We start from the raw sequence: 17,658 nt of genomic DNA, 5'->3' as shown, positions 1-17,658 counted from the left end.
TCCTGTGATTGCCAGGATATGGGATTGTGCCGACCCGAGTTATCAATCACTTTACGATTTGAAAATTGCAGCACCTTCTCTCCAGCAGAATAGCTATTCCCAATGAGAAATAGCACCGTAGACACAGTATAGAAGAAGGAATTGACCTGAACAACATAAAAAACTTATATTTCCAATACAAGAATAATTTATCTCCAACCGTTTCGTGGAATATAGCTAAGAGAAATGAGTGCTTAAAATAAGCAATTGCAACAGAGAAAAGACAACATTTTTCTTGGATAATAATAGTGACAACTAGGCACAAAAATTTGCAATTCCTTAAGAGGTTCATTTAAATGCGGATGGTGGCAGTGGGGTCACTGTGGTGCAAATGCACGTGCTATATTAATGATCACGAACGGAAGTGGGAAAAAGGATCACCGTATCGGCGTCGCGGTAATGATGAGGCAATGAATAATGGAGCAACAAATCTGGAGACCTAGATTTAATGCGGCCTCGGAAATGAGAAGAAAAAAAGCAGAACAGATAACATTCAGAACAAAGCGCCAAAACACGAAGCACTAGTTGTATCCCTACTTATTCTTCTTGTTCTTCTTTTGATCCTGGCTATTCTTGAGACGATGCATTTCTTTTACCTCTGGGTGCACGCTCCACTCATGACGACACAAAGGACAACGTTCATTATTCGTTGGAGGTCTATTTACAGTAGAACGCTCACGAGGACTCGGCAGAAGGTGGCCTGCATTGTACCAGCGATTGGCGCAGCTTAATTCCCAGAGGTAATAAGAAAATCATTGGTCCGAACTGAAAAAGTAGCACTGAAGAAGTCTGCTAACCTACGACATCCAACCAGTTGCCTGCAATAGACACATCCGACCGGATCGACTGGTTCGTCGTCGAGGCAAATCGCGCAGGAACCCCATTCAGCACTCTTTCTGTAATATGCGGACCAACTTTGTTAGAGTTGGTGAAAGCGGGTGAGCTGGATACGCATTTCAAGGCTCTCGTGCCCAAATATTTTCTAAGAATCTTTATTAATTTCCTAAAAAAATGCTGTACTGACTACTAGTCACTTTCAAAATTATTATTACCATTCCACCACACTTTGAATGTCTGTCATCTACTGATCCCACACAACCATTCTTTACATTTACAAAAATTACATTTTACATTCTTTACATTTACATTCTTTACATTTACAAAATTGCATTTACAAAACATTCTAAACGGCGCAAACAAACCAAGAAATCACATCCCTGGTGAGAAGTATAGCTGCAACCGACAATCAAACTCGAATTCCGCTTTTCTCAGGAATTCCTATAGAAAGCACACATGTTGACAAGGGTAAAGGATAAGATGATAGCAAGTATCATCGCTGCAATCATAGTCAGTGATCCACAAACGGAAAAACAAGAGATCATATCGAAAGTTTTCGAAAAAGGATAGAGATCGACATAGCATGTCTGAATCCCCCAATCAATTTTCATTCCGACTACTAGCTTTTTAAACACTGCTGATATCTCCAGATTCGATATTTGTTAGGCATCAGAGCCCCACTGAGGAGCGAAAGAATCTCTGTAAGATAGTAAAGTAAGTAGCCAAATATCGGAAATATAATCCATTTCTCTTCTTTCCCCCTTCCATTCTCATTCTCTCCTTCTCTCTCCAGCTATCGGCTCCTTTATTGTTATGATTAGGCTTACCTTTGTTTTGTTTTCGACTTCTTGGAGGAACCTATCTCAAATGACAACCTTGGCTGGCTGAACCAAAAACGTTTGAGTTCTGAACCAATAAAGTCAAAAATAAGAAAGAAATGAATAGTTGTGAGGGATTATACCAAAGTATTACCGTAAAAACAACAGGAGTCCCACGATTTTTTGAAGATGTTCGGAGGTCCACAAATCATCTCCCTACTCACCAATTCTACCTTCATTCCGACTACTCGGTTATTAAACACTACGGACATCTCCACAGCAAACGGCGGAGGCATTTTCACACCTTAATGTTAGTTACATGTAATCTTAAAGGTGCATTAGAAAAATACGACCAAGTCGAAACTTCCAATCCCCATATCTCGTTCTGTTCTAAAAGCCTGATCGTTTCCAAAGAATATACAGTAACTGTCCGCAGTGAAGCTTGACACAGCTGCGTAAGCCGCAGCGCTCGAAGCGGTGCGGTAGAACGTAGCGGTTATGATCGAGGTGGAACCCTTACTAGCACCAATCTTCGGTCTTCTCGATTGTCTTCCAGCTGCTGACTCCAAAGCGCCGCTTCGAGCGCAGTCACTAAGGCAAGTGCACCGAGCTTCGTCTTGTTTTCAGTCGACTACACCTACAGTCGACATAAAAGGCGTTGCAACATGACGAAACAACAAAATGCCAAATCTTCTCCTTTTACTTTCTACGGTTTCTCATTATTTTTCGTGTAATAGTACATGGATACGATCAAGTAGTCTCAGAAAAGTCTTTTTTCATTAGTGTTATCCTTTGTTTCCTCCTTTCTTAAGCCACCTATAAGATATTAGTTCGGAGTAACTCGATTTATGTCCAATTCCTTTGTGTCATTGCACACAATTTTATTCTTCGTAGCCGTAATACGAAGTTTTTTGTTAATAACTTTTCCGGAATCCAGGGCGTCTCCTCAAAGACTTCGTAGGAAGTGGGTTTTTGCCCCGCTTTGTGTTACCGCGCCTCGTTAAACTTTTCTAGGACGAATTTTGGGATCTTACTATGATTCTGATTACAGGAAACCCCAATCGCGCACAATTACACAAAAAAGAAACAGAATACAGAATAGAATCTCTACAAAATAAGATCTTAAAGGTTTCCTAAGAGCAGAAACAAACAGTAAAGCTAGTGTTTACAAAACTCCGTTACGACTACGTAAGTTTATTCACGCATTGTTATTCGAAAAAGGTGAGAAACTATAGAAAGTAAGAATGGGAGAGGTCCGGGGAGTTTTCCCCATACTGTAGAGCTGTAGGGAGCTCTGTGCCCGTCTTCGAGGATCGAGAACGTCACGTTACAACACGTTCCACGTCGATTGTATTCTCTCTTTTTTCTGGGTAGTTCTGCCTCAGGTCCCGCCGCCATCGAGTACGTAGTGCGCCAGACCTCCGCGATGCGTTCGGGGATGATTATAGGTAGCTCAATACTGATTGCGTCATTCAGTCTTGAAGAGCGTCTCATGTTCGCCGCCATTAACATCTCTACCATTCTCCTATCGAAGCCGGACTTGAACTGTTCTTCCTACGCCCGCTGTCTCTTCAAACCAAATAGCTTGGTTATGACTTTAGTCTCATCAATCTTCCCCCTATTCATGTCGATCAGTTCCCTTCTTAGTAAGCCCCCCACTCTGGTGACGACGGAAATCCCTATCCGCCTGGGCTGCAATGAAAGAGGAATCAATTATTCCCTTAGGGGCTAGGAGGAATCAAACGGACGAAAATCATCTGATCTAGAAGGTTAGGTCTCAAATACGAAGTAAGCGAAAGCGCGCTGTTTAAGCAGAGGATTCAAATGAAAACAAGACGTGAATGAAATAAACAATGAATGTGGGGAAAAGAAAAAGAAAGAGAAAAACAGAGAGAAATAAGATGGTAAACAGCAAAGTAGTGTCCTGTAAAAAGTAGTCAAAAACGATAGAGCAGGAGTAAAACAGTAACCACTCACAACCAAAAAAAAGATGTAATGACGATAAAGATGATGTGAAAAGAAAATGTAATGACACGTAGTAAAACGTGTATACAAGTGCTAACATGTTCTGACAGGAAACAAACTTGAAGAACATTAAGAGTCCATCTTTGTCACTTTTTTTCATAGACGGTAATCTCCTTAGGCTTTTATGCGATTTTGTTTGAGCTGTTAAAAACCCATTAGTCCCACGTTATGGTTAGATCACAAATTGTTTTGATGGATATTTATTTGGTTATATCCGGCAGAACGTGATCATCCGTCCTCTGACCAAAAACCGTTGAATAACTCAAAGGTGTTACTCGGAAAATGGTGTAATGTAATGATTACTTCAAACGGACAAATTCAAATGATTTGACAAATGACAAATGAGTTCAGACAAATGACAAATGATTTCTTTAAGCGAACACAAATATATACCAGTATCCGAAGAACCCACGAGTACTGCTCAATTTAATATGTTTACTCAGTGTATGATAGTCAACACTGCTTCTTGTTGAGATCCACATTTAAAAAAATGACAAAGATTGTGTGGAATCAATTTCTTGTTACCCTGATTTTAATTCACCAATTGGTTTGAGCCACTTATAAATAAATAGCGGTAAGCAGGGAGAATAGCTTCGTGAAAGAACAAAAGCGCATAATTTGATGAAGCGAAAACGAATATTTCACTAAGCACTCGAAAAAGAACAAGAGCAACAGGGAGACTGATGAAAGCAGAATACTTGATGACGATAGATGTGAAAAAAATACATCTAAAATTTAGTTACCTGAAGGAGCATCCGTAATAGGTCACTACCAATACTAGCACATATTGTCTTTGACAAATAGCATGCTCAACACCTCAGAATAGTCCTCCCCCTTCCTGACTACATAGCGGAAAATGGTGATTATTCTTTGAAGTTGACTTTGCTTTGATATCACGTGCATGATACCAGCGAGTGGTACAACTGTAATTAACATTGGGAAACAAACAGAAAAAAAGATTTGAAGTAGCGGGAAGAATGACGTACTTGTGACATCCAGCCAATTGTTTACAATAAATACATCCAACGGGATTCATTGGTTCTTCCTCGAAACAAATGAGAGTACACCTAAATTCATTGCTTCTGCGCAAATGAAAGCATAAGACCACGGAAACGTTAATTAAAATTCCAGAAAAAAAGTTCTAGGGACGATAAATTCGCATCGTAAAGAGTTGCGAAGAGATGTGAAAAGAAGAAAAGGATGGTCCATGTGTTTAGTAGCATATGTATAGTAGGCCCCAAAAGGAAATGAAATGCGGTGCAGTTGCGGAAGCGGCTGAGCTCGAAACGTTGTGGCAGAGCGTATCGGTTAGTATTGTGGTGGACCCTTGTTAGCAACACCCATCGCTGCAGCTCGCGATGGTCCCACTTTGATTCCAACTTACACAACTCCAACTTATTCACAGATTTCTAATTTTGAAGACTGAGCATTGGTGGGCCATACGAGGCCAAAAAGGACTGACTCACTGTCATCATCGCATTAAATCTGCGTATTTATAGTTGAGTGAAAACGACGTGAAGCAAGTACGCAATTGCGTACGGTCCTACCTCGGTTCCAACTGCCGCCTCCAACGCGCCGTTTCGAGCAAGTACGCGAATGCACTGCAACTACACTCGTGATTCATGTCGTTTTGACCCGACTATACATCAAATTCGGCTGGGTAGTGCACTGAAACCGGAAGGGGCGATGTAGGTGGAAAAGCAGGATTTAGGTGCGGCAATACAACCGATCCAAATAGGAAGCCTCATTACAGGACTCATTCAGAACCGATATTTTCAACTAAAAGGCGGATATTAAGGAGATCTTGCATGAGTTGAGAGCAATAGTTAACAAAGGGCTCGATTTGGGGTAAGGATCATTAATCGGAAGTCTTCGAAAGTGATTATGTAAAAGAATCTTACTTCATATTCGGCAGATTGGAGACAGTTCCGTTCAGTATGTGGGGTATGTTCTCATCTAAAAACACCAAAATAGCAGTGAAAAGTGATAGGGCACTGTTTTTCGAAAGAATCCTTCTTCCCTATTCCGTTTTACAACCACAAAAATTTTGAAAAGCAAAATTCAGGAAACTTCCGTCTCCTGCAACTTTGTTTTGAAAGAAATTCAAACGCAATCTGAATTGTTGCTAATTCTTCCTTGCAAGAATACAGAAGAACAGGACGAATGACGTCCGCTTCGCACAAAAGCATAAATTTAAGGAGAAATTTAATGTCAAGTATTTCAATCCACTATGCTCTCGGAAAGCGCTGTGTCTGGTTAACACTTACATATCTTAAGCTTTTTTAGAGGCAGCAGACCACGAAATTGACGATGTTGTGGTCTCTCCATGAAAAGGTGGGGTTAGAGGTGTTGACTGCGATTAATTTGATACCGACCACGCCTTATTTCCTCTGATCGTGCTGGAAATCGGCCTTTTTGTGCGTTTTTTTTTCTCATACGATGCACGTTACAACGGCCCACCCCTGCACACGCGCCGCGTCCGAGCGGGCGGTACTCAATGAAGTTTCCTTTCAAGAAACCGCCATGTATACAATGGTGGCGTTATAACGTCTCTCGTAGGAAAGAACGTGCAAAAAAGCGCTTCGCTCCCCGTTTTTCAGGACTATAAGGGGGAACTGAGCGTATCTTGTTAATGCTCACAATCTGGATCCCTAACCTTATCTTTTCCTTGAGAAATCTCGTTGTCGTCAATTTCTTGGCATGCTGCTTTTAAATGAATTTAACTTCTCATCTTCATTTACCTCCTCCGGGATATCGATCCATTGGCGGCTTAAAAATAACACTGATCGGTTAAATGAGCTTAGTCGCATCACTGAACCTTCCAATGATTTCACAATCCATCTCTACATTCGAACTACTTATTACTTACTGATAAAGTGAAATTACTGAAATACGTTCTCATGTTTTCAAACAGACAACCAATAAACACAAACATTAGGAACGAGGAAAAAAAAACAACAGCAACAACTAAATCTTAAACGAGGAGCACCCTCTGTTGAAGGCGAACGACTCTTTAGTGGGTAAAGAGGATGCAAACTCGTCTTGCTTATACTGCGCTAAAAATCATCAAGTAAAATGACGAGAAAGCACAATATTCATCAAGTCTAAAGCGGAAATGTTACCTTGCGGATCGAAACTTCTCGAGAATGTGTTTGGCTGCGTGCGCTTCTGTGAACTCCGCGGGCAGCCTTTGATCAAAGAATTACGCATCTGATTTGATATCCGGGGTACACTAACTTACTATAACTCTTTTCATTCCTATCTTCATCTATAGTAACCACCCCAGCTGTGTGTCGGACGTCCGAGTTTGTCTCTAACTCCCTATTCGCCCTAATTGAAGACTCCAGAAAGGAAAGGAAGATGTGCGTGCAAAAATCGCTTGTCATGCTTCTACATTTCATTTTCTCAGAACCATTCTTACGAGTTTTTGTGATGAAACTCGTAAAAGTCGGATCAGTAGTCGTTTCAAAAGGCAGTTTCGTTATGGAATGTTGAATTCAGCGCGATTTTCGAAAGGGTTCTTGACAGACATTTAGGGATTGCAAGGGCCAGGCGTAGGACTACGTACTCGAATGATGTACTGTTAGCTAACTCCTACAATTCCCAGGAGATTAGCTGGGATATATGTAAAACTAGAGCATTGTCAGGAATGTTTGTACGCTTTCCATTTGGATATTTGGAAAATCTAATTGTCAACAATGCTGAACAGATGAGGTGGTATGTTACGCTCTAACATCTCTACAGTATGAATCCTATTTTGATATAGTTTCCTCACAAACTCGTTTACAACTTGGTCTGAATGTTTGCCGCATCCCGCGAAAACTCACCAAGGAACTGGTCCCAACACGATAATCACCTATTCACGTCACTAAGGGTAACTACAGTAGTACGACATACGTTATGTTTTTGCGCTATATTTAAAGAATATATGTTTCCAACAGCTTCTGATCCACAGTTGGAAGGGATTTGCGGATTCTATGCCACCAAAATCGCGCCCAATTACCACCATGCGCGCCGTTCGAATTTCTGGCGCGGAATTTCAGCGAAGTTTCCTAGAAATCACCTGTACCTGTCTTTTTCCAATGTGTTGTTAATGATTTCTTGTCATTCCTTTCTTGAAGTTTACCTCATGTAAATTCAACATTTCTTCTTTGCTACTTCGGATTGATTTCCACCGAAACGAGTGTTTTTATCTTGAGTTCTTACCATTCTTTTTCACTTTTTTTTCTTAATTTCATATTTCAGAATGATTGATGACGTAGAACTTCTCGAAAGAGATATCGCTTGCGGTCGGTGTTCTTTCTATTTCTCTTGCGGTTATTTCTCCCTCCAATCGTTTGCTGAATGTATACTTATTTTCAGGACTTGAAGTGATTGCTAAAGGTCTTCAAGAGCGATATGAAGAATTTCAACAGATTCTTCCGGTAGCAGAAGAGGATATTGTCATAAGACTTCAAGATCTTGGGAACAAAATTGAAGAGAAACTTCAGCTTGCTGACAGTTTCATAAGGGAAAGCAGTGGTATGGATACTTCGGGGGAGGTACGGTTTTAGCTGGAGTTTTCCTTCTTTTCATCTTTCTTTTTTGAATTGCACAACGCAGAAATTACTTAGAAGTGGTGTTAAATCCTCTTCTTCTGCTATTCAAGTTCGTTAATTTTGATTTTGTAAGTGTTGACAACGTTCTCATTACTGTTGCTGCCTAGTACCTCACCACATCCTTAAGTTTGAAAGGATGCAAAGTTTCAGTTTCTTTCCCGATTTTGATGGATTTGACAGATCTTCTCATTCTCGTTCGCATTGCAGAAATCACGTCTTGCAATCAGTGCGCAAGACAAAATATTGCGGAAAAAGCTGTCCGAATTATCAGAATGTCGTCAGCTTCTTGACAAAGTCCAAGAAATCGAAGGATTGTTAGTTGCCTCCCGTTCTAACTCGATCAGTGAAATTGTGCAAGCAAGAAACCTTCTTGAATGTGAAACACAACTGAACGAAATCACTAAGGTTTATTTCGATTGTTCTTCGGGTTTATATGATACCAAACAAAGTATTTTTCTTTAGGATGATGGATGGCCAATCCTGACGGGCAGAGTTCGTGATATTTTACGGGAAGAGGTTAGCTTTATGATGAGCTCGCTCAAATACAAGCTCTCTTATGGATTTGACGAATTTGTTTCGTATCCAGCAACGGAAGTGAAGGGAACTGTTCATATGCGCGTTTGCAGCGAGAGTCCGAATAATGTTGGTGAGGTAGGCGGTCGATTCGATTCTTCTTCTTTTTCCTTTTTTTTTGCTCCATGTTAAGCTTCATCGACATCCAGTACATAGTATTTTAAACTCATGGATTTTCTGGGAATGATTTTGCTTGGTGTCACGTGGTATTTTTGGAATTGCCGTGCTTGTAAAATAAAGCCTCAAAGGTGGTATCCAACCTGAGATTATTTGCTTGTGAGATCTCAGCACTTTGTGAATCCCTGTGAAGATTTGGTTCCAATGCAATGCATATACGAGAAGTTTCAAAACTTCGGGATTTCTACTTCCCTCTTTCGTAATAACAGTCGTAATCGTCATGAGGGATAAAAACAAGGGGTAAAAATCGCCGTCGATCTTATGATTCCCCGGTTTTGCCAGCAACAAAGTACATTGTTTTGTTTGTAATTTTGCTTAATATCGCTCCTCATTTTACTGCCATTTCAGTTTCTTACCGCTATGAGCCTGTTGGGAGAGCTAGACGGTCGACTGAAAAAATGGGCTGCCTACATCGTAAATAATTTTGTGCAACCCATTATTACTAGTGGAGATGGAGTTGATCCGTACGAGCGTTTTGTAGTGACTGTAAGTAAAATTGTTAAAGCGAAGTTATTTTTCAAATGCTTACCCTGTTTTCTACAGAATGGATCGGCAGAGTTCACTGCAAGTAGCAAAACCAAGCCTACTGTCAAAGGGATTTCCGTTGCTGGAGTTGTTAGGTACTTTCCTTTGACTTATTCTAACATTAGTAATTCATTTCATTTGTTTCCTTGTTAGAGTATGTATATATTACATACATACATTATTTTACAACATTTACTTTACATTGTATTTATTACGTAATATATTTGCAGTGGATTACATCGATTTTTCTCCAATCTTGCTTCAACCATAGAAGGTATTGACGTGAACGGTAGGCCGCTTCCTTTGTGTCTTGGCCAATTCTTTCAAGATGATCTAATGGGCATGTTTTTGAAGGTATTTTTCTTCACAACATTATATTGTACCTAGTGTAGCCTAAAGTATTTGGCTAATTCCAGCAATGCATTGCTGCTTCCGTACCAGTGCCAGATCCAGATGGTTCGAAGTTCAAAAATGCTATGGATCTAGCGGAGAAATTCCGAGAAGATATGATAGTGTGTTGTTGTTCCTTCTGTTTGAAATCAAATTATGCAATGTGTCCATATTAAGAAGCTCGGTTTCTTCAATGACGCCACTCCTTCTTTCCAAGAGTATTCCGAACAACATTTCACAGTTTTTATCGATAGAAGATGTCTGGAAGTGATCAGAAGGGCTAAAGAATTGATTTGCATGCCCTATTTAGAATTAGCTGAGGTTCGCTTACTTTTCTATTCCAATCTGAGATTATATTGATCTTATCTTGCTCTTACTGAGAATTTTAATCGCTTCGTAATTATTTCCATTGTCATCGCTTGTAATTGTTCTCACTCAATTATTTTCTGTTCAGGTAGGGTGTGGCGAAGAAGTCAGTGAAGAAACTATTCTTCAATATAAGGAAGCTTTTGGAAAACCGCTACCTAAGTCATCAACATCATGTGACAGTTTGTACCCGGTCCTACTGCAGCTTCCTAAATGCAAAGTCAGGTACGAAACTGGAACTAACACAAGGGGAACGCACAATAGGAGGAGGAACAAGAATCAGAAACAAATGTCCTAAATGAAGGTAGTTGTACGGATTGTAGCAAATGACGATCTGCTGGTAGAGCATCATAATAGAGATGGCGAACCGCACAAGATCAGTGCAACCCTCCAGATTACATGGATTAATGGTCCTTTCCAGTTTGTAAATCTCAAAGGGATCTGGCTTGCAGTACTGTTTTCCCTTGTGTATATCTCTCGCTATAATCTAAAATAATGCCTAAAGGATAAAGTTTTCTGCGTTCATCAATCTACGGATGCGTTTGCGGCCTATATGGGGACTTGTGGTCCACTCAAAGTATCAAGTCAGTGTTTTTATCATCTCTTGCAAGCTTGGTACCTGCTTATCGTCCGTGGCCTTGGGGAAGTAAAGGTCTCTGTTGGTTCAGTGTGGTTTCGACCAGACGACCATGCAGAAACCTATATTGCACTACAGCCCCTCCATTTCATTGTAATCTCGCTTATGAGCGGTAAATAATCGTTGCGCGTAAACATGTGTTTTATCGACTAAACACACACTCTAACCAGTAGAATAATTTGTACTCCATGCTAGAAAAACCATGGATTCTTCGTCATTCTTTTCTGATAAAATGGAGGGAAGGAGATTGTCTGCTAGCTAGATCTGGAACTGCCAGATTTGTTTCGAGTCCGTGAAAATGAATAATATCACGGGTTTGAAATGGCCAAAGTTTGGAAAAGGATAATTTTTCTTTTTTGACAAGTCTAATCAATAAGATAATGGTAGAAGCAAAAGCAAAAATGCTGATGCTCTATGGTGGAGCCTTATCGGCTTGATTTCGAAATGGGGTCACATTTGCAACACTTAACTCATATATTTGTATCTAACATATTGGCTCGAATTTTACAAAATCTGGAATTCGGAAGCATGGGATATATTGCGGTACTGTGCTTGTGTGAAATCCAGTAGGGATTTATCTTTCGGGTGATTCTTGACCATTTTATCCCGAAGGTTTGTCTTAATGTACAGTTATCTGCTGTCATCCATCTTACTCCGATACCTCTGATTTTTTAAAAAAAGAGTTGTTCCGCTTATGTGACTCTTATCTTTCTACTTTTTGCTTGTTTCTGATTTTAGCAAGTCTACAGTAGACCTCATGGAGTTGGTCTTCTCCACCCTAGAAGATGCCATCAATACTGACAATGAAGTATGTGCAATGTAGCTAATTGTTTTAATCATCTCAATAACAATTCGCTTCAGAAGTTATCCGGCCGCTTAGCACTAACCGCTCGAAATATTCTGCAGTTATTTGAGCTAACAGCCCCACGACATCACGGAACTGCGATTTCGTCGATGCCTCAGATGGCTGGTGAACTTTTGCTTTAACGTTAATTTCTGTTGCACTGTAATTGGTGGAATGACAGTAGATATCGGTATTTTCAGCAATATTTTACAATAATTGCTATTACATTTGCCATCGACTTATGTTGATACCATTTGGTATACTTAAAGATGTGGAGAAACACTCAGCCAAGGTTATTTTGATGTTATTTACATTCATTTGGAAATTGGCCTAGATTTGTTTGTTTTTGTTTTAGTATGCAAGTTTCCGCCCAATCTTTTCTGATTCGCTGTGGAAACTGAGGGAGATTGCTGCGGATATGTTGGAACAGGTTTGTAACATAGCTTTTATTTTTCCATTTGGGTTTTTTTTTTCTCTTGTTGGTTGGGCGGACGAAGGCGAGGTTGTCCAAGATTTACTTTTTTGGCAGTGCTTCGTGATTTTGTTAAGTTATTAATATTCTGCGTTTTAGACTATGAGACGGTGTAGGCGTGACATCAGTGTGATGTTGAACAAAGATGACTGTGAGTTCTCTTTTTGGTATTCCCCTTCATTATTTTGATAAACAGTGGTATATTGCGAACTTAAATAGATTTCTTAATATGTTGTAGTCAGAAGCTTTAGTTTCAAGTAAGCACAAAGGGTTCTGAGAGCATTCTAAGTGCGTCTTCTATTTCAGTATTTATCAAAATTGACGATCTTGAACGATGTGATGAAACAAAAGACGTACTCAATGCTTGTCTTATGCATGTACAAAGCATTTCACATCAACTTAAAGAGGTAATACTCCGGTTCTTCCTCAGGTTATTTCAGTTTATTTTTTGACCTTATAGCTTTTCCCCTCACTGCATGATTATAGGTGCTGGCCGAAATGGTCTATTCGCAAACCATGGCTAACATTGTCTCATTCCTCCTTAATAGTATTTGTGATGTCATATTGAGGCTAGAAGACATCCGTTCGGTGGATGCGGACATTTCAGCGAAGATGATTGAGACTTTACTGGATCAGTTAGGTCCGATTTTCATGGTGAGTGTGTGTTTGGGCAAGTATAGGAACTGAGCCTTCACAACAGTTGTGTTCAAGAAAATGTAACAAACGACTCCGTCTTAGGTTAATGGGCGATCTTCCATTCACGAAGTGTGTTCCACATCATACTTCCGAACAAAGGAAATCATATTCTGCTTGAAGGGAAGCTTGCAGGTTAGTATATTGTGCAGTTTTTTTTCCAAACCAACGGAAGGAGATCCTGAAGACTATTTGGGATAGTATTACATGGTTTTAGCGAATTAGGACTTATGGTCAGCTTTTTTTTTGCTTTTGTATCTTTCATTGAAGTAATAGTCGACTGTACATGAATTTGCTTGACTGATTTTAACTCGAAATTTCGTATCAGGGTTTGTTTCTGAAAAGGTTTCCTTGTTAACAACTGAAAGATTTTTTCTATTACAAGAGTTCTTTTGAAAAGTGGTGTATGCTATCCGCTATTCCGTGCTATCCGTCCGTCAAGTTCTTTCGAATGGGTTGCTCTTGTTGAAAAAGCAATTTTTTATCTGTCATCGGTCATGGCATATTCTTTCTGCAAATTTGTGTGTTTGCAATTGGATGAGACATAATGTAGACATATTTCTTCCTTTTTTCAGAGCATTGATGACCGTTGGTGCAGCGCCAAAGGACCCCTTGCGCAATGGCTTCAAGCGAGTGAAGTTCGTTCTCTTATCAAGGCGCTGTTCATGAACACAGAACAGAGGAGGCAATTACTTGACTCGATTTTCTGATCTCCGATCATTCAACTCACTTATTTCTGCATGTGTTTTCTTCGATATTCGGTGCTTTCCGGTATATTCAGTCGGTATTCAGTCAGGTTTTCGCACGACTGGCATTTTTTTTATTGACTTATAGTTACGTGTATTTACGATTTTCCTGCATTATTGTTACTTCAATGAGAGTTGTGCCCCGCAAAGTGCCGGTATCCTAGTTTGAAGAATTGAACTTATAAATCAAGTATTGCAGGAGAATTTTCCTCTATTTCCGACCTGAAGATACTGTTATTCCACTTGGTTAAATTTTGCTAGTTGTGTTGGTTTCCGAGAGGTACAAAAAAGTGAAAAAAAGAGTAGAGAGAGGAAACAGTGAGGTAAGGAAGAAAAAAATGAATAATGTATTACCAGGAAGAAGTGTCGGTGATAAAAAAGTCGAAAGTTAGTCGAAAAAAAAATCGGAGTTGGTACAAAGGTAAAGTGAATTCTGGGAAGTGTGGTGATTAGATTAGAGTTCCTCATTAAATCTTTGAGAAGTTTTCCTCGTTCCTCGGTAGAAGATTGCTTCTAGGGGTAGTTGGTTCGAAGATGAACCATGTAGGCAACTTTAAACCATTTGGAGAAAAAAAATCCAAAACAATTCCAGCAACCACACCATGTAGAATTGGTTCAGTCCCACCTTTCAACTCTTCACATTCGCAACGTCTGTACAAATAGTACGATATTGTTCTTCCTCCGTATAAATGTGGTAACTGCTTACGATGCTTAGAATTTTAAAGGAAGTGTCTTTAATCGCTATGGAAAGTGTAGGAAAATGAAAGATATGCGTTATAGTCGTAGATAGGAGGAAAAAATGTGCTTAAAATCTATTGAGAATGCATTTCATCGGTTTCGGGTGCTGGAAATTTACAAATTATCAAGGTTTTTTCTAGTATAAGAATAGTAGGTCTCCCATTTTTCATTTATTTTTTGGTGAGAAAGTAAGAAGGACATATGGAACATGCATGTGTTAAATTATTGACTTTTGCGTAATAACTGAAATATGAGTTTCATAAAGATCCGTCGCATTTTGTTTATTCTTATACACCTTCCAGAAGCGAGAAAATTCGACCTTTTTTGAATTTTGCCATAATAATTGCAAATTGTCGATTGTAAATGGCAAGAAGGAGATAAGATATGACAAAGAGTGTTGACAATCTTGGCTCATTTATAACCATTGACAATTTGCATTCCTCCGTAGTTTTATTTCGAAAGAAGGGTTTTTTTTTTCCCCAGCGCATCCTTTCTACGGATTTAAGTTTATTATTTACTATTTATCACTTAGCTCTGAGACAGTAATCTGAGAGACTGATTTTTTCGACGCGAACCTTATGAAAAATTCCCAGAGGTTCGCTAAGAAATCTCAGGTTCTCTTCTGTTATTCACGTAGTCACGTAATTTATGTGGTTTGTAGTTTGAAAGGAAAAAAACAGCACTTATCTCTGCTTCCTGAGGTCATGCATGGAATGTGGACTGAAGGTGTGCAGGATTCAAGGCGTACGATAATCTATCGGTGTGGAAACGATAAGAATAAGAGGAGAAGCGTATGAGTTTTGGAAAATTCCATAAGTTTTTTGTTCCTTGCACTTCTCAGGATGCATCAAGCAATTTTTCAATCGTTCCTTACGTTACGCGCTTATTTTCAGTAAACATAATTTTGGGCAGATTTTAGTTCAGTAAACAACCTGTTGAACATGTAGTAGCTAACAATAAACATAGCTGTTTTCAAAGTACCCAAATCGATAGCGGTCACTACTATCTTATCGGTGTGTTGTGCTTGGCACCACTAGCAACACTGATTGATTTGATGACCGTACGCGAGAAAAAAACGTACGGAAGCCGACCTCGGCGGCTACTTACCATATCACTTAGAGTAACCGTATGGTGTAGCGTCTGGTGCTCTTTGGTTGGCGATCGTTCGTTCTTTACTCGGTTTCTCTCTGCTTCCACAATTACACGTGAAATTTTCTGTAGTTTTCTTACTTTTTCTTTCTAATAACAGTCTATTCATCATTTTCTTCTGTCTCGTTAACAATTTTGCATTTTCCTATTCTTATCTGTTCGAATTCAACTCCTATTTGCATGCAACTTTGTGCTTTTTCTCTCATTGATTTAGTAGACATTTTTTTTCGAAATTTTGCAAATGCACGAATTGCTGCGTACGCGTCGCGGTCGCTTGAGTAAACATAAGTGTCGGACATGATATCCTCCCCATCTTGACTCTATTTTCTAAGTCTAAATTCTTTTCTAAATCTTTCTTTTTCTTTCTTTTTCTTTTCTAAAAGTAAATTTTTATTTTCGACTATCTTCTGCTCTCATTTTGGAGAAAATTTGTCTTCAAAGTTCTTTTTTTTGATATTTTGTTTCTTCTTGCAATTTTTTTAACTCAGGATTTGTTTCTTTGAAATATGATCCAACATATTTTATCATATTGTTTTTCCTCAATAGTAATTCGATTTATATTGCTTATTATTGTTTTTTTTTTTCAAGAATCATCATACAACATTGAATGGGGATTCATTCCGCTAAAAATGAAGAACGTATCCCTTTGCTATCTTCTCTGTCGAAGACAAGGTGAGTAACTGTTTACTATACGCGTCAATAATTTTGTTGTTATTTATTGCCAATTTTTTGTTTATTTTTTGTTTCTACAGGTGGGAAAAAGTTAATTTTCGTTCTCATTTTTTTCCAAAAAATTTTGAAAATCTCTTTTTTTTCCACACCAACTTGGATTTTGTGTGGAGCTGGAGCGATCTCTTCATTGAAAAAACTCTCTAATAAATTTTATAGATCCCGAAGTCATCTTTTTATAGCATTGAGAAAAAGAATGAAACTCACTAAAAAGCAAAAAAAAACACATTTCCATTTTTTTCTTCTCACTTATGCATGCAAAATCCTTGAAATGCATGGGTGATTAGCGACGATACGATAGCGCTAGGCTGAACGGCAATTAATGAGTCAGTACTACACTACAACTCGCAATTCTTGAGGTGTTCTCGCCGTTTTTATCTGCTTTTTCCAACTAGTGGAATTTTTTGTTCGATTTTGATGTTTCCATGTTTTGTACTTTTTTTAGAACGATGTGTTTTTTTCTAATGTTAAAGTCAACCTCAATTTCCTGGTATTTTCTTTGTTTTCATGGAAAAAATATGTTATGTTGGTGGAAAGTTAGTTTCCAACGATTATTCTGAGTTCTAGATGATCATTTATTATTTAATTATTGTTATTTGCAGTTATTATTTACTGTTTGCTTTTTTTAAAATTACAGTTCATGATTTATTGTTTTGAAGTCTAGGATAATTAATTCTTCCCGATTTTTCTCCTTTGTCTGAAAAAAAAGAAAATCTTGTTCGAAACCGTATATTCGTACATTACGGAAGCATAGACAGAGAAAAAAAGTTCGAACTTTGTTTTTTTTTTCAAAGTTATTTGGTTAGGAATGATAGAAGGTGAAAAACAAAGGATTAGCACCGCAATAATGCAACCAAGCCTGAATCCTGATGAAACGGTTTTTGCGCATATGAATTGCGTAACGATAGAGAAATTTCTGTTTTTTTATGACGGTCGACGAGACAAAACGATGAGAATTTCTCGTAAATATATGTATACATTCCCTTCCAACTTTTTATTATTTGAAAAAAAAAAAACACAAAACAAAAAGAATTCGCATTGGATATTTTATCGTTATGTATTGTGGTGTACACCTTTAGAGGTAATTATGTAATGGTAATAATTTTGGAAATTTTGGAAAAAAAAAGCCATCATGATTGAAATGATTTAATAATATGTGAGAATTCTTTATCTGAACTTTTTCCTTCCTCTAAGAAAATAATATTTTTGGTCATTTAAGTTCGATTCTATCCTATTAAATACGTTGGACCGTTTCGATTCTCGAATCAAGTTAAAATAAATAAATAAAATAAGCTAAAGTAG

The 17,658-nt window shown here is 38.5% G+C and overlaps 2 protein-coding genes across 3 annotated transcripts; one reads left to right on the top strand and one right to left on the bottom strand.

Moving 5' to 3' along the window:
- Nucleotides 1-572: 572 nt before the first annotated feature.
- On the bottom strand, nt 573-6,482 carry RB195_004496 (uncharacterized protein; the record flags this gene model as incomplete). Of its 2 annotated transcripts, XM_064182361.1 has the most annotated exons (8): nt 573-765; nt 837-935; nt 1,704-1,782; nt 1,849-1,998; nt 2,059-2,285; nt 4,706-4,786; nt 5,621-5,675; nt 6,461-6,482. In XM_064182361.1, the coding sequence occupies 8 exons, from the start codon at nt 6,480-6,482 to the stop codon at nt 573-575; spliced, it is 906 nt and encodes a 301-aa protein (XP_064033627.1). The 2 variants fall into 2 exon arrangements, with proteins under 2 accessions (XP_064033627.1, XP_064033628.1); XM_064182360.1 differs by lacking the exons at nt 2,059-2,285; nt 4,706-4,786; nt 5,621-5,675; nt 6,461-6,482 and having other exon boundaries at nt 1,849-1,990.
- Nucleotides 6,483-7,965: 1,483 nt separating this feature from the next.
- RB195_004495 (uncharacterized protein) lies at nt 7,966-13,704 on the top strand (the record flags this gene model as incomplete). Its single annotated transcript, XM_064182359.1, has 19 exons — nt 7,966-8,008; nt 8,082-8,260; nt 8,525-8,722; nt 8,780-8,968; nt 9,416-9,553; nt 9,611-9,687; nt 9,823-9,946; nt 10,009-10,104; nt 10,160-10,303; nt 10,437-10,573; nt 11,724-11,793; nt 11,847-11,955; nt 12,030-12,121; nt 12,185-12,259; nt 12,401-12,452; nt 12,608-12,708; nt 12,788-12,955; nt 13,040-13,129; nt 13,570-13,704. The coding sequence occupies 19 exons, from the start codon at nt 7,966-7,968 to the stop codon at nt 13,702-13,704; spliced, it is 2,217 nt and encodes a 738-aa protein (XP_064033626.1).
- Between the last annotated feature and the right edge of the window lie 3,954 nt (nt 13,705-17,658).

This window comes from Necator americanus, chromosome I (assembly GCF_031761385.1).
Source record: "Necator americanus strain Aroian chromosome I, whole genome shotgun sequence".
Lineage (NCBI taxonomy): Eukaryota > Metazoa > Nematoda > Chromadorea > Rhabditida > Ancylostomatidae > Necator > Necator americanus.
Note: the sequence above shows the minus strand (reverse complement) of the source record. Positions and strands in the feature narration are given on the sequence as shown.